Source organism: Ceratotherium simum, chromosome 13 (assembly GCF_057802395.1).
Source record: "Ceratotherium simum simum isolate JZ-2026a chromosome 13, ASM5780239v1, whole genome shotgun sequence".
Taxonomy (NCBI): Eukaryota; Metazoa; Chordata; class Mammalia; order Perissodactyla; family Rhinocerotidae; genus Ceratotherium; species Ceratotherium simum.
This window is the reverse complement of record NC_141912.1, coordinates 44,542,638-44,557,045: the sequence shown is the minus strand read 5'-3', so window position 1 is coordinate 44,557,045 and position 14,408 is coordinate 44,542,638. Positions and strand designations below refer to the sequence as shown.

At 49.2% G+C, this 14,408-nt stretch overlaps 2 protein-coding genes across 7 annotated transcripts in view; one reads left to right on the top strand and one right to left on the bottom strand.

Annotated features, from left to right (window-relative positions):
- Positions 1-1,513, bottom strand: part of TMEM63B (transmembrane protein 63B) — a 24,142-nt gene extending 22,629 nt beyond the window's left edge. For 2 of the 3 annotated variants that reach the window (XM_004424079.3, XM_014782664.2), the window contains exon 1: positions 893-1,024. The gene's annotated coding sequence lies outside the window, so the exon portion shown is untranslated. Of the gene's footprint in view, positions 1-892; positions 1,025-1,495 lie in introns of those variants that run through there. The other variant, XM_014782663.2, reaches the window with a different exon arrangement.
- MRPL14 (mitochondrial ribosomal protein L14) lies at positions 1,135-13,203 on the top strand. 4 transcript variants are annotated; one of them, XM_004424081.2, is made up of 3 exons: positions 1,135-1,225; positions 10,266-10,357; positions 12,691-13,203. In XM_004424081.2, the coding sequence occupies exons 2-3, from the start codon at positions 10,287-10,289 to the stop codon at positions 13,055-13,057; spliced, it is 438 nt and encodes a 145-aa protein (XP_004424138.1). In that variant the 5' UTR covers positions 1,135-1,225; positions 10,266-10,286; the 3' UTR covers positions 13,058-13,203. The 4 variants fall into 4 exon arrangements, with proteins under 4 accessions (XP_004424138.1, XP_014638152.1, XP_087294783.1 ...); XM_014782666.2 differs by lacking the exon at positions 1,135-1,225 and adding an exon at positions 1,634-1,816; XM_087438657.1 differs by lacking the exon at positions 1,135-1,225 and adding an exon at positions 2,718-3,043.
- Positions 13,204-14,408: the final 1,205 nt, after the last annotated feature.

Below are 14,408 nucleotides of genomic sequence, written 5' to 3'. Positions count from 1 at the left end.
GCACAGAGCCCCAAGGGCAGCCGGCCCCTCTGACCTCTCCTCTCCACTTCCCAAGCGTCCTTCTCTTCTGGGGAACAAGGCGCCAAAGCTTTGGGACTGTCCTCCCTAAGCGGTCAAGAAGGCCAGGAGGGACAAAGCGCGCCCCCTCCCCCCAACAGGGCCTTTGCCCTACTCCCAGTCCCCCGTCTGAATCCTTTCCCCACCGCACCCTCCGACGCAGGCCCGCGCGGCTCATGAATGAACTGCACTGTGTGGGGCGCAAGGAGAGGACACCGCTCCTGGGGCCCGCCGCCTCCCCAGCCCGCCGACCAGTCCCCAGACCGGCCAGGGGCAGCGGCCGGCCTCGTGCCAGCCCTTGCGAACCCTGCCCTTGCCCGAGCTCGAACCCCTGCTCCGGGCCAGCCTCGGGGGTACTTGGCCCCGGGAGCAAGAGACAAGATAAAAGAGACCGAGGCCATCGGACTTGCAGACCCTGGAATCCAAAACTCGGGGGCGGGGGCGGCAGGTTCCCATAGCGGCGACGGGCTGATGGGGCGCAGCTGGAACCGCGGAGGGGCGCGGAGGGGACGCGCACCTGGACCGGGCAGGTGGGAGAAGAGTGGCGCTAGAGGGCCGGGGGCGGGGGTCCCACCTCTCAGAACCTCCCGAGGGGTGGGGACAGAGGGCAGCGCACATCTAGACCCCTGAGAGGGCTCGGGGGACTCCTATTTGGCTCAGGATGGTGCGGGGTTGGGGGCAGCGCGCGGCACCGCTGGGTCCCGCGGGCCCGGGCACCTCCGGGTCCCGCAGGAGGCTGAAGGGAGGGGACGCGCAGCTGAGTCCGGGGTTTTTCTTTGGGTGGTGGTGGGATCCTCAAAGAAAAGAGGGGGCTGGGAAAGGGTCGCGTACTCACCCCCAGGCGCAGACTCGGCTCCGGCTCGGAGCCCCGGGTTGGGGCGGGGCGGGGCCGGGGGAGGGGGAGGGGGAGTCGCTGGGCGGCTCGAGCTCCGGGCTCCTGCGGCGGCCGCGGCAGCGTCTGGGGGAGGGGGAGCAGGAGAGGGAGGGGGAGGGGGAGGGGCGGGGCCGCGCAGGCCCCACCCCCACGCCGGCACACGCAAGGCGCGCGCACGCTCAGATCGCCGCCGCCAGGCCGGGCCGGCGCGCAGGCGCGGGGGAAGGCCGCGTGGGGGGAGGTGGCGCTTGGCCGGTGCGCCCTGCGGCGCGATATTCCCGGGCGGCCGGAGCGGTATGGAGGGGGCGGGGAGGGGGCGTCGCGCCTCTAACTCTACTTCTCCTCTCCCTTTCCTCCAGCGGTAGAGGGCGGCTCTCCCCGGGGTGGCGAGGAGAGGCCGGAGTGGGAGGATGGTGGTGGCCCTTAGCGGCAGAGGAGCAGTGGGAGGGCCCCGGGGCGGGGAGGGAAGCCCTCTGAGCTGGACCCTCCTCCATCCCCCGCCTCCCCGAGGGCGGCCGGGGCTCCCGTGGCCTCTGCCACCCCGCGCCCCGGGCTCGCGCTCACCTGCCTTCCCGGGGATGTGAGGCCGGCCTGAGGAGGGGCTGGCTGCGGCCAGGCCTTGGCGAGGTGGCCTCGGCCGGTCCCTTTGGCGCGGCTCCTCGAGTTTGTCTACGTCTCGTCCTCCCGCCCCTTTCCCAGCTTGGGTCTGGAGATGACCGTGACTCGTTTGCCAGGCGCTTCTGTGGTGTGGAGAGTCAGTCCACTGCTTTGACTGTCTTGCTGATGAGTGGCTCCCCCGGCTCCAGGGGGTTCTCTGGTTTCTCATTTCACCAGAGGCTGCATCTGCCAGGGATTAAGACTGGAAAGATGATGAGAGAGAGAGAGGTGTGTGCATACTCCTGTATATCACTCACAGATAGATCACAAAGGCACGTGGAGTACCAACTTGTTCATCTGATTTTGGGTTCCTGGAAGGCTCTCTTCCCTTCGAGCTTGAAGGGGGTGGTTTGGGGACAAGAAGGAAATACTATTGCCTTCCACAGTGGACAGTAAATGAACTTTGCCACCCTAAGAGATGAATGGACTGAATTTATAAAGACGTTAACAGAGTCACCTTGGGTTACTTGGGAAAAGCTGGGAGGTTGGGAGATTCTTAAACCTGGGGTGCTGGACAGAGGAAGGGCACTGCCTACCTGGGCGTGTCTGGTTCTGGTGATTGGTCAGTGTCTCTGCTGTCTGCTGGCTTTTTAAAGGGTTCATTAGTAACTTGTGGAATGCAGCTGTAAAGTTTGATTTATTGCAGTTCAAACTGAACTTGCATTCAAACTGAGTCCCGTTGGTTAGTCAGAAATCAGTTTAGTGAAACACAGCTATCATTAAAAAAATGGACTAAGATAGAGTGCATTATACTTAGTAAGGGTAAGCATTGTTGCTTGACATTTGCTTCAGGTGTACACACATGTGCAAGTATGTTAGAAGGTGTTAGACAATGTGTTTCTTTCTGTGTGTCACAGAAAAGTTCAAAACGTATTGGTCTCCTGTATCCTCCTGTTTGCCCTCTTGCCTTCCTCAGCCTGAATTTTCAATTAAATATTGTCCACGAGGATGCAGTTAGCACACCACGAATATACAGTAAAGAACAGTGGATCTCTTTCTTCGGGGAGGTTACTGCCCCAAAAGAAAGACAGTTCACTCTTCACTCATTAGAAATATGTACAGTTGAAGAACAGGATTTTGTGGGGGGTTTAAGTAGATTGGCTTGCTTCAGAAGAACAGAAAGGAAGAAGGGGGGAAGCTCTCCTTGGTAGACTGCCAGATGGGAGAGTCTTTGTAAGTTTGGATTCTGGGAGTTGTTTTGGGTGGGAGCAAGCCGTTGAGATGAAAAGGGATCTGCTTTAGTTGTTTTTTTTCCTTGGATGGAATTGTCCGTTTTATTTACCCTTAGAGCTTCTTGGGTGTATATTTCCTGTGGAACTTGTTACGTACTGTGTTGACTTGATGATTGTAAAGCCAGTGTGATCCATTGCCAGGTAGCACCTGTGATGGATATCTGGAAAGTGGAAATGGAGGCCGTAGTTACCGGGTTTTTGGACCTCTGAGGATCACTAGAAGGTGTTTCTTACGTATTATTATTATTATTTTAATAATACAGTTATGAATCTGAACATGTGGTGGATTCCTAATCTATTTCTGCCTGTGCCTAATTAGAGTCACACATATTAACAGACAGAGAGAAGAGGAAACATTTCCGAAGGCCTGAAATGAGAATTGAATTAAGTGCACTGTGGAATCCATGAAGGAACAGTGGCCAAATGTTTTATTATTGCCCCAGAATATCAAGGGTAAAAACCTTCCCAGGAGTCCATTTTTCAGGGGCACTGAACATGATTATTTAGACTCTCCTCAGCATCTAGAATCTTAAATAATGTAAGAGTCCTTTAAAGCCTATCTTACCCCACTCTTGTCTTGGGGGATTATGACACCTGAACCCACATAAGATGAATTTTCTTGTTGTTTAGTTCTTATGGTTATGTGGGGGCTTGTGGGGGGGGCTCAAAAACCAGGTTAGGATTTAGTCTTCTGTTTTATTTTTTTTAATTTTTATTATTATTTTTTTTGCTGGGAAAGATTTGCCCTGAGCTAACATTTGTTGCCAATCTTCCTCTTTTTTTTTTTTCCCCTCCACAAAGCCCCAGTTCATAGTTGTATATCCTGGTTGTGAGTTGTTCTAATTCTTCTAGAACTGAACTGCCCACAGCATGGCAACTGACAGATGGTAGTGTGGTTCTGCAACTGGGAAACAAACCCGGGCCACTGAAGCGGTGAGCACCGAACTTTAGCCATTAGGCCGTCAGGGCTGACTCTAGCCTTCCTTTTTAGAGGCTGATGGTTTGTTGTGGGTTGTAGCTCACCCTGGTGCACTTTTACTGTATTAACGATGACAACCAGCGTGTAAGGGAGGACTATGATTCAGATCCTGGAAATGTTGCTGTGGGTCGCGTAATATGCTCTCTTATTAAGAAAGGTGCTAGGTAGCTTATTCACTAGTGAAACACAACTCAGAGTGGGAAAGTCTCCCTGTCAAAAACTTTTTAAAAACTCGTCTATGTCTTTAGAAAAGAGGGAGCACTTTTCCATGTCTACTTTAAACTGAAAAACACTTTCAGGACTGAGTGATCTTAAAGACACACCCACGGTGCTGCCCTGAGAATCAGGGAGTGCGGCTCTTCTCCCTGGTCAGGATCTGGGAAACAAACTGCTTATCCTGCAGACCTGGTCCCTGCTGGTTAATTCAGAGAGGGATTCCCCACTGTAAAATGATCACTTACATGAGTGAAGCTAAAGCACTTTCACTTCCATGCCTTTTTGCTCTTCCCAGTTACCCCTGCTTGACAGCGAGTCATTGGGGCCTGGAGAAGTTGATTCCAAAATCACGGACTTAGCGGGAAAAGAAGGGGGGGTGGGATGGAGGAGCTATGCTTTCTGTCAGCAGTGTTCCCTCTTCCAGTCGAGGGACTCCCCTAGGCTTCTCCTTTTCCCCACTGCCCGTCTGCCCAGCTGACAGCTCCATAAACTTGGCTCCTTGCCACTGGCCCACTAGAGGTATTAATAGGAAGAAAATATGTATGCGATTGAGTAGAACTTAACTTTGTGCAGTTTCTCTGAGTTTGACCATACTGATTATTACAAACTTATTTCTGGACTATAGGTATTTGCATGCCTGTGAGGTGGGGATAGAAGGGGAGCAAAGCTAGAATAGATCAACTCTATGCATTGAAAAACCAGCTTGAATAATTGAGAATTGTCAGATATATTTAGGAACCACTGCTTTAAATACTTTTGTAACAAGGTGGGGCATAAGATAAATAAATAAACAAGTATAGGACAAGAACCCTGGAAATGTTTTTCTTTTGTGAATCATATTGAGAAATGGGGTCCTCAGTGGCAGCCGCGGTAGAAACAGTCCATCGTGCTGTTGAGGGATGCTTTGCTTAACCTATCGATAGTGATGCTGTGAAAACTCACACATTGGCAGATGAATCAGATCAGCGTCAGCGTTGGTCCTAGGCTATGCTGGGTGTACTGCAGATATTTATTGAAAAGACAGCCTTTTAATTTCTGAGTTTTTAAAGATTATGTGGCAGCCTTGACAGAGGAGAAAGAGTACTTGCCCAGCGTGTGGTGTGTTTGTTTCCATGAAGTTTATTAGTGCTTAAAGCAGAATCTCAGCTGTGCAGACAATAAGGGAACAGCCTTCTAACCTTGGACAAGTCAACAAGTCATTTAGCAATTCAGACTTCATTTCTGCATCTGCAAAACGGTACTTACTCTGTTGAACCCCCAGAACTGTTCAAAATCCTTAGCAGATTCAACCCCCTGCATACTGTTGCTCTTTGTTATTTGTGTTTCCAGTGGGTGCTCAGGAATGAAATCATCCAAGAAAGTGATCTGTGGGGAAGTCCTTTGAGAATCGTAACATGTTGTTTACTGTGTTAGGTTAAAAAAAACCCCAAAACTTCCTGAAAGAGAATCGTTTGACAACAAAACAGTAATGAGTTGTTAAGCAAGAAATAAGAGTACTTATGGGTCCGGAATGATTGGGGGGAAACCTGCAGAAGATGGGAGGGATTGTGTCTGCATGACAGGGCCCAGGGAGTTCTTTTTTTTGACGCCTGGAAGCTGCCAGGCCTCTGCTTTTGAAGAAGGACGTTTACACCCTACACCAGGCAAAGTTTGTCATTTTTGTGGCTGGGTGAGCATTTGGTTTCTCTCAGTGTTTCTTTTTGCTTCTGTTACTTACTAACAAAATCTCCTTTAAACACTGGTTTGTGATTGTGCTGAGCTTTTTGTTTGTTTTGTCTCTTTTCTTTAGAACTCATTTCTCTTGAAAGGCCTTTAAAATGTATGTAACATGCTAGGCACCTAAAGATGGAAATTGTTCAAGTGGAAACAATATATAATTATGTATAGGTCTGTGATACTAAGTATAACATTTTGATGATCCGTAAGGCTCAAGTAATGGTACTTTCCAGCTTTCCAGAAAGCATCAGAGGTGTAGGCTCTTTCTGTCTGCTTTTCCAGCTCAGTCTCTGTGTATTAAAATTAGCTTAAAATGAGCTCCCAGTGCTTAGGAGGCTCCCCTAAGTCTCTGGGAGCTTGGGTGAAGGGCACAAAAAAAGACCACCAACTCCCCAACATGGGCCTCTCTGGAGCTGGAGGATGAATTGCAATTGCAGATTAATTTTATTCATTTAACAGCTACTCACTGAGCTCTGTTTGTGTGCCAGGCACTGTACAGGGCAGGCAGGCAGGTCCCTGCCCTCACGGAGTGTATACTTCCAATGGGACCTATAAGGTGATGCCAAGTGAAAAACTCATCTGTGTGTCCTTGAAATCTGCAGTCCTCCCTGGCCTCCCCAACTGAAGGCAGATCTTAAAGTTAAACCAGGATGGAAAATGAGCATGGCTCTTGGAGTGTATTAAGTAGTTTCTTTTTCTTTTTCCCTCCTTCCCTCCTTCCATTCCTCTCTCCCTCCCTCTTTTCTCTCTCCTCCTCTCTCCCCTCCCCTTTCTCTGGAGAGATTGTGATTCATACTCTAAACCTGGAGGGCAGTACTCAGCACTGACCAGGAAGTGACATGAGAAGCCATCTTTGGCACTGGAATCTTCTGAATACCTGGCGTCTTCTGAGTGAGAGTGTTGTAGAGGAGGAAATATCACTGGGATTACTTTCTGTGCAAACACAAGACTCAGAATAACATTACTTGTGAAACAAAGCATTATGTGTTGACTACATCTGAAGTGAATCAGGGCCTGTGTCTACAGGGTGGATTTATGCTAGGAAATAACATCAGGGTCACTCAGAGTTGCTTTGAACTGAAGTGCTGCTTCCATTACTCTTCCCTGTTCTGAACCAGTTATTTAGTGGGGGGATGAGGTGTTTTTCCACATTGGGCAGTGTGGGCACCAGGCCCAGGAGATGATTCCAGGGGCCTGTAAACATAGCAGGCCTAACCCTCCCACGCCAGCGCCATGGTTCTCATAAAGCAGGGTGCATGTGAAGTCCTGGTTCCTGAGGTAGGGAGGAGAGCTCCACGGGGCCTGGAGCCATGGGTGGGGACCTGTCTTTCCCTTGGCTGCCTCATTTACCTCATTTGTTTTATTCAACAAATGTTTATTGCACTCCTGCTCTGTCGGGACCTGCTGGGGTCTTTTGCTGGGGTGGGAGTGGAGGGGACCACAGATTTTTTTTGGAGGAATAGGGACATATGTACGAGAAGTGAATATGTTTGGTTCTTTTGTGCTTTCAAGTTCATAGGAATGCTTACTGTTGTCCATCGATGTCTTAAGTTCTTTGGGTCTGGAGGTCACTGTCAGATCCACCAAAGAGTTAGTGAGAAGTCTTTGAATCGGGCCTTTTCCTGTGAAAATGGAAGTGCTCCCTGGAGATGGGTTGTGTTCCTCTTGTGTCTGAGGGCAGTACAAGTCATTCTCACCACCTGAGTCTCTGTTCCTGATTTCCCACAGTGAGTCCAGATGCCATGCTATCGAGATGCCTATGATTTCTGAGTTTTGGATATTGAGTAGCAGGAACTAGAATGTTAAGGGATATCAACCTTATCTCAAAAAAGTGTGCAGATTTATTCAGTGTCTGCATTTGGACAGTGAACGTTGGAGCAATGAGAGTGCCTTTGGCACGTGATACCTAGGTGTCCTCAGTGTCGGGAGGGGTAGCAACTGATGCTGCAGTTTTACACAAGTCTTCTCGGAGGAGCTGCATTGGGAGCTGGGTCAGATTTGGCTGAGCAGAGACAGGCGTAGGTTGTGGGGGTGACTTGTGAGCAAGGCGCAGAGAGGAGGCCTGGTTTGGGTTTGTGCACAGACTGCCCTGCGGATTTTAGGGAGGTGCCTTGAGTGGTGGGGTTTGTTATACCCAAGTCAGGAAAGTTGTGGGAAGCCCCAGGCCCTTCTGCAGTCCTTGGACTAACATAAGTGTTATTGAGGAAGCGTGCAGTGTGGAGAGGCAGGATGTCGCTGTGCTCAGGAGAGAGGTGTGGGTGGTGCTGGCTAATCTTGAGGGTTCTGTGGAGGAGCTGAGGAGCCTCTTGTCTCCCAGGGAGCAGAGCATGGCCCGCCAGCGTCAGATGGGAAAGCTTGGCTCAGATGGCAGGGAACTGCAGCCTGGACCAGAAGGACTGCTTTTAGAGCTTTTTTTTCCCCTTTAAGCCAATTTTTAGTTATTGCTCAGAGTGTGGAGCTCTTCTTGCCATCTACACTATGAATTGTCTTCAAAACTTGAATTGGATTAAAGTGAATAATTTTCACCTGGTGTTTGTCTACATTTCAGTTGATTCAGCAAGCACTGATTTGGGTATGAGTAAAATGTGCATGTGACATCAGTATTCTTGATGGAACAAGGATGATTTAACAGTTGGAAAAATATTAATATTTAAATTAAAGTTACCGTGTTAACTGTTGAGTAAGAGCAGGGGCTCAGGAAGCTGACTACTGGGGTTCAAATTTCAGCTTTGTCACTCCTAGCTGTGTGACCTTGGCCAAATTATCTAACCTCTCTGGGTCTTGTTTCCTCGTATATAAAATGGGGCTAATAATAGTCCTATTTCATAGAGTTTTTGGGAGGCTTAAATGAGATGATGGCGTACAGCACTTGGCCCGGTCCTGATATACTTGATACATTTCCATAAGAAAGAAAACGGAAAGAGACCAGATGCCCCTTAAAGCTGCTTCTCACCCTGAGCTCCCTTGTGTGAAGTGAGCTTTGTACAGCAGAGTGAGGCTGTAGGGTGTGGTGGGAAGACCCTTGGACTGAAGCTGGGTCCACTTCTGGTTCTGCCCTTGGCTAGTTGTGGGGCTTTACACAAGTCACTTCCTCTCTCTGTATCTCGGTTTCCTAATCTGTGAAAGGAGATGTGACTGGATGACGGCAATGATGGTGATGAAGACAGATGATAGGTGTTGAGTGCCAGGCACGGTGCTTGCACGGCTACGCTCATGACCACCTTGTGAGTAGGTGTCGCGGATGGGAAACTGAAGCTCGTAGTTACTTGTCCGGATCACCTAGCTGTAAAGGTAAAGTTGGCCTCACCTGATAGTCTTCCATTCTGTATGTCAGGTGTTCATAGTTCCATAAGTTAGCTGCCTTCTGCATTTAGTTTTCTGCTCATAATTATATTTTGGCCAGTGCTTCCTGAGTTGTCTTAAGGAAAACACTGGAGAGTAAGCTGGTGATTTGAGGCTAAATTGTAGTTAATAAGCATTTCTGGAGTGTCTAGATATTCCTGTGGAAATAAATAGTGGGTTTTCCCATCACCTTTATTAAAAAAAATCTTATCTGATGTGCTTTGAACTTATGCAAGGCAAAGCTGTGTGTAAACACTACAGTCGTAGAGGCCTTTCTCAACACAGCTCTCGAATGAGGCCCTCTGCAGCCAAACATTTGAATTGAAGAACAGGTGTGTTTTGCAGCCGGAATTACCAGCTCGCTGTAGGTTTTTCTTAAACATGCCCCTAACTGATGCCCAGGTGTTGCAGGAAACTGGGAGTTGCTATATTTGTCGGTGCCAGGGAGCCACAGGGTTGAGGTTCTGCAAGTTGGAGTCATCAGTGTTGGGTTGGTGTGTGTTCTTTTATTTCCGGCTTGTTCTAAACCCCACTTTCAGCTGCAGTATGGGATAGGTAGTTTTTCTGTGTTATAATGTTGTTTGGGAGACTGACCCATGACCCAGATAGAGACCTTGGTCCGTGACTTGGCAAGGGAATCCTTTGGCTCTCCTTTGCCAGCCTTGAGCTATCCGATGCTCTGGCTTTTACATGTAGGGGAAAGGTGATGTGGTGACAGACAACTTGGGCGGTTGCTCGGATAATCTGCTTTCTTTCAGGGAGTAAAAGTTCTGGTTTCAGGAGGCACGAGTGTCAACAGGGGCGATAGTGTGCAAGTTTTCCTCTGTGGAGGACTTGGCGAGTGGTCACTGGCCGGATGTGTACCAGAGGATTCCTGCTTTCCTCCTGCCTGTGGGAGTGATGTCTCGATGAAGGCATTCTCTGTGCTGTCGTGTGACTTACGGCAAGAACTGTTGGGGGCCATTCCCGTTCTCTGACCCCAGTTAGAATATGAATCAGCAAAATTGTGGCTGAACGTCCATCTAATCATCTGTGTATCTTTTAACCACTAAGATTTATATTTAGTGACTGATGATCTGTGCTAGAAGTGCCATCTCCCACACAAGCCCCCAACAGTCATTTACAAAAAACACTGGCTCTGAGTAAGGATGCTGACTTAGAAATAAAGCCTTTTCCCCCTCTTCTTCTGCAGGATTTGCCATCTTGGGATCCCATGGCTTTCTTTCCTGGGCTCTGGGGCCCCTTCACCCATGTAAGCAGAGTACTCGGCCAGCGCTGTTTCAGGTAACTTTCCCAATAAGTTCTCAAAGCTGTGTCATTGAGTAAGCCTCCCAGCAGGGCTGGATATTATGGTGACTAGAACAAGAGTGGGAACTCAGGGAGGTGGGTTTAGGGTCAGGGAAAGCTAAGGAATCAGACTGAGCTGGGCTTTGGTCAGGCCAGGTGAGGGGACAGGTAAGGGGTGACGTTGCTGTGGGAGGTGGGATAGGGAATGGCACATGGGAGAAAATGAAACTTTTCAGTCCCTGCCAGACTCTCGTAGTGAATCTGATGTCTTGACCCTATTCCCCCAGTGCATTAAAACGTCTTTTAAAAATGGAATCTTTTGGGCCGGCCCCGTGGCTTAGCGGTTAAGTACGCGCTCCACTACTGGCGGCCCGGGTTTGGATCCCGGCCGCGCACCGACGCACCGCTTGTCCGGCCATGCTGAGGCCACGTCCCACATACAGCAACTAGAAGGATGTACAACTATCTACTGGGGCTTTGGGGGGAAAAAAAAAGGAGGAGGAGGATTGGCAATAGATGTTAGCTCAGAGCCGGTCTTCTTCAGCAAAAAGAGGGGGATTAGCACGGATGTTAGCTCAGGGCTGATCTTCCTCACAAAAAAAAAAAAAAGGAATCTTTTTTTTTGAAAATTACATGCTTGTTACCAAAAACTCAAACATGAAAGAGATGTGACAACCTCCCCTCCTTTTAGATGCTGAGCCAGGACGGAGAGCATGGGTTGCATTCCTGTTGGCAAAGATGCCTTTTGGCCCCGTTCGTGCACTCATCGCACGAGCACTTGACTGAGTTGGTCATAGAGAGATGAATAAGAATTGCTTCCTGCCCTGGAAGAGTTCTCAGAGTTGGCCACGGGAGCAAACTTGGAAACAAATAACTGAGAAAATGTGACAAGTATAATAATAGAGCTTTGTGTGGTGCTTTGGAAGGCCTGAGACAGGAGCTGCTAATGGAGGAGGAAAGGAGAGTGGAGGCGGCCTTCCCAGAAGGGAAGTGGGAGCAGCCCTGTCCAGGCCTCCAAGGATGGCTGAGAGGCGTGGCATGCTTGGAGAGCTCCAGGGGTTCCCAGCCACTGGGGCACAGAATGGGTGTGTGCGTGGTAGAAGATGATGGTCCTCAGAAGGCAGGTAAATTGGAGCCAGGTTGTTGACAGTGGACACAGTGGGAAACCATTGCACAATTCTCAACAGGGGAGTGGCCTCAGTTTTATATTCTAAAAAGAGCTCTTTGTATGCAGCAGTCAGGCACACTGGGAACCAGTTAAGACAGTAACATAATAGTCTTGGTGGAAGAGATGAGCTCCTGGATTCAGGAAGTGTCGATGGGGGTGGAGGGAAAGGACAGAGGTGCTTGGGAGGTAGATCAGTAGGACTTGGCAGCCAGTAGATGTTGATGAAAAGAGAACTTTATGGCTCAGGAGCTGGAGTTCCTGAGGAAGCCATTGTCTGGCTAGGAAATGCAGCGGTGGGAAGAGGTTTGCAGGGGGAGGCAGTGAGGTCAGTGTGGCACCTACTGAGTTTGCAATATCTGTAGGACACGTTGTGGGGAGTTTAGAGGGGAAATACAGGACTAGGATATAGGAGAGCAGTAGGGCTGGAGATGGAATTTACTAGTTGGAAGCAGTGGGAATGGATAAATTGCCCAGAGTAGGAATGTGGAGTGAGAGGAGAGGACCTAGGATTACCCTAGAGAACACTAGTGCTTAAAGTGCTAGCATCAGGAAGATAGAAATCCCGCTGACATCAGATTGCTTAATAATAGCTTAGCTACCGTTAATAGGTACTCTTTAAAAAAAAATCCTTTCTGGGGGGGAAAATGCATTAAAACAAACATTGTTACCTTGAATTATTTCTGGTTTCTTCTATGTTGTGTCAAGGGACTCCCTTAGCGAACCTACTCATGCACGTCTTCTGGTTCCCAGCAACACAGAGCTGAGAAAATTTGGGAATCAGTGTGTTCTGGGGGAGCAGGTTTTGCAGGCTAGGCAGTGGGTAGGTTTGGCCTACAGGTATTTCCTTCATCCTCAGAGTCCTTTTGGAAACCAAAGGCTTTAAGTTAAGGCTGCCATGAAGTTTGTTGTAACAGAAAATCGAGTTCTCTTTAAAACCTGTCCTAAGTGAGATCTTGACCTGGCAGTAGAAGCTTTTGGCTGTAAGGAAGCCATCTTGAGTACAGGGAAGTCTGCATGCACCTGACTCTCTGTTGGGGCCCTGGCTTGCGCTCTGCTCAGAGTGTGGTTGCTGATGTGCGCGCTCTCCCAAGCCTTGCCTTCAGAGGCCTCTGCACCCTCAGCAGGAGAGACCAACCTCAGGCTTCTTTTTCTCTCCCACCAGCACCACTGGGAGCCTCGGTGCGATTCAGAAGATGACGCGGGTGCGTGTGGTGGACAACAGTGCACTGGGGAACACCCCGTACCATCGCCCACCTCGTTGCATCCACGTCTACAACAAGAATGGGGTGGGCAAGGTGGGCGACCGGATACTGCTGGCCATCAAGGGACAGAAGAAAAAGGCACTCATTGTGGGGCATCGCATGCCTGGTCCCCGGATGACCCCCAGGTTCGATTCCAACAACGTAGTCCTCATTGAGGACAATGGGAACCCTGTGGGGACCCGAATTAAGACACCCATCCCCACCAGCCTACGCCAGAGGGAAGGCGAGTTTTCCAAGGTGCTAGCCATTGCTCAGAACTTTGTGTGAGCAGAGCCCAGGCTGCCAGCTGCAGTGGGGCTCATGAATGGAGCAGTCCTGAGAACTGTACCTTTGCTGAGAGGAGCTTGGGGCCCTGGGGCTGGGGAACAGCCTCCTATGAGAAAATAAACATATTCATGTATGTTTCTTCCTGAGCTTTCTGGGATGTGGTTGTGAGGTAAATGGCACTGAAACAGTTAAAAGGTGGCCCACCCATGTCTGGCCACATGAGATGGCAGTCTTTGTATGGGGTAGCCTGTGAGCATCCAGGATTATCAGGCTTTGGAAAATTGAGGTACAAACTGAATGCAAGTTTATAAATGTACAGAGGAATCTGTCACTTTCTAACCAGGCAAACTGTTTTTTTTTGGCCATCCGAAGTATCCTTTTCCCGTGTCAGAGGGCTTAAGATAGTAAATGGTTATGAAGATTACTGGGTTAGCATGAATAGGAGCAGAGGGACTCATGTAATCTAGTGGGACATTGCCTTTAGGTTTCGATAGAACCCAGCAGTAATCTTTTCTCTACTGTGGATTACCTTCTACTAGGGACCAAAATGTTCCTCTGTGCCCACAGCAGAAAGCTTCCTCCTTCAACTGCCAGGAAGTGGACTAGCCCTTGTAGTTTGCAGATGACTTAATCTTGGGCCTTGCAGGTGATTCAGTGACAATTTATCTTCCGTTTATTTGCTGGTCTCCTTGGGGAGGTTTGGGGGCTCCCTTAGTTCCTTTAATGGAATCTCATCAACCCATTCATAAATTCATTCATTTATTCATTCAAAATATCCTGGGCACATACTCATTAAATATTCCGGAGGCCTCTGAGAGGCGGAGTAGCATAATGGTTAAGAACACAGGCTCTGTAGCCACTGCCTGGTTTGAATCCTGACTCCAACACTTACCGCTTACTGACTTTGGGCAAGTTATTTAGCTTCTCTGTCCCTCAGTTTCCTCAACTGTAAAATGAGAATATAATAATGGTACCTACGTGATAGGGTTGATGTGAGAATTGACTGAGGCAGGACCTGTAAGTGCCTGGCAATTATGAGCACTCGAGAAGTATTAGCTATTTTCTGTTGTCATTGCCATGTGTGTCCCAGGGCTGGGCAACAAAGGTGAGTGTGAGCAGATACGGTCCTTGCCCTCGTGGAGCTTACAGCGTCCTGGGGACGTCAACCCAAATCACCTAATTACTCCAACAGATGCAAATCCCCAAGTGTAACAAGTGCCTATGATACAGGGGTTAGACCTTTTCATGGGATTGTAGGCCACTGCCCTGAGAAAGGGTTGCATCAGCTGCATTCTGAGAACCTAATATACACTGTGATAAAAGATGGAATAGCGGTTACCTGGCGGCTGGA

Bases quoted from the DNA above. Each gene is read 5' to 3' on its own strand.
- MRPL14 (XM_014782666.2), top strand. From the start codon at position 1,715: ATGAGTGGCTCCCCCGGCTCCAGGGGGTTCTCTGGTTTCTCATTTCAC. The intron at 1,817-10,265 runs GTGTGTGCATAC...CTTCTTCTGCAG, and splicing joins AGATGATGAGAGAGAGAGAG to GATTTGCCATCTTGGGATCC. The intron at 10,358-12,690 runs GTAACTTTCCCA...CTCTCCCACCAG, and splicing joins CTCGGCCAGCGCTGTTTCAG to CACCACTGGGAGCCTCGGTG.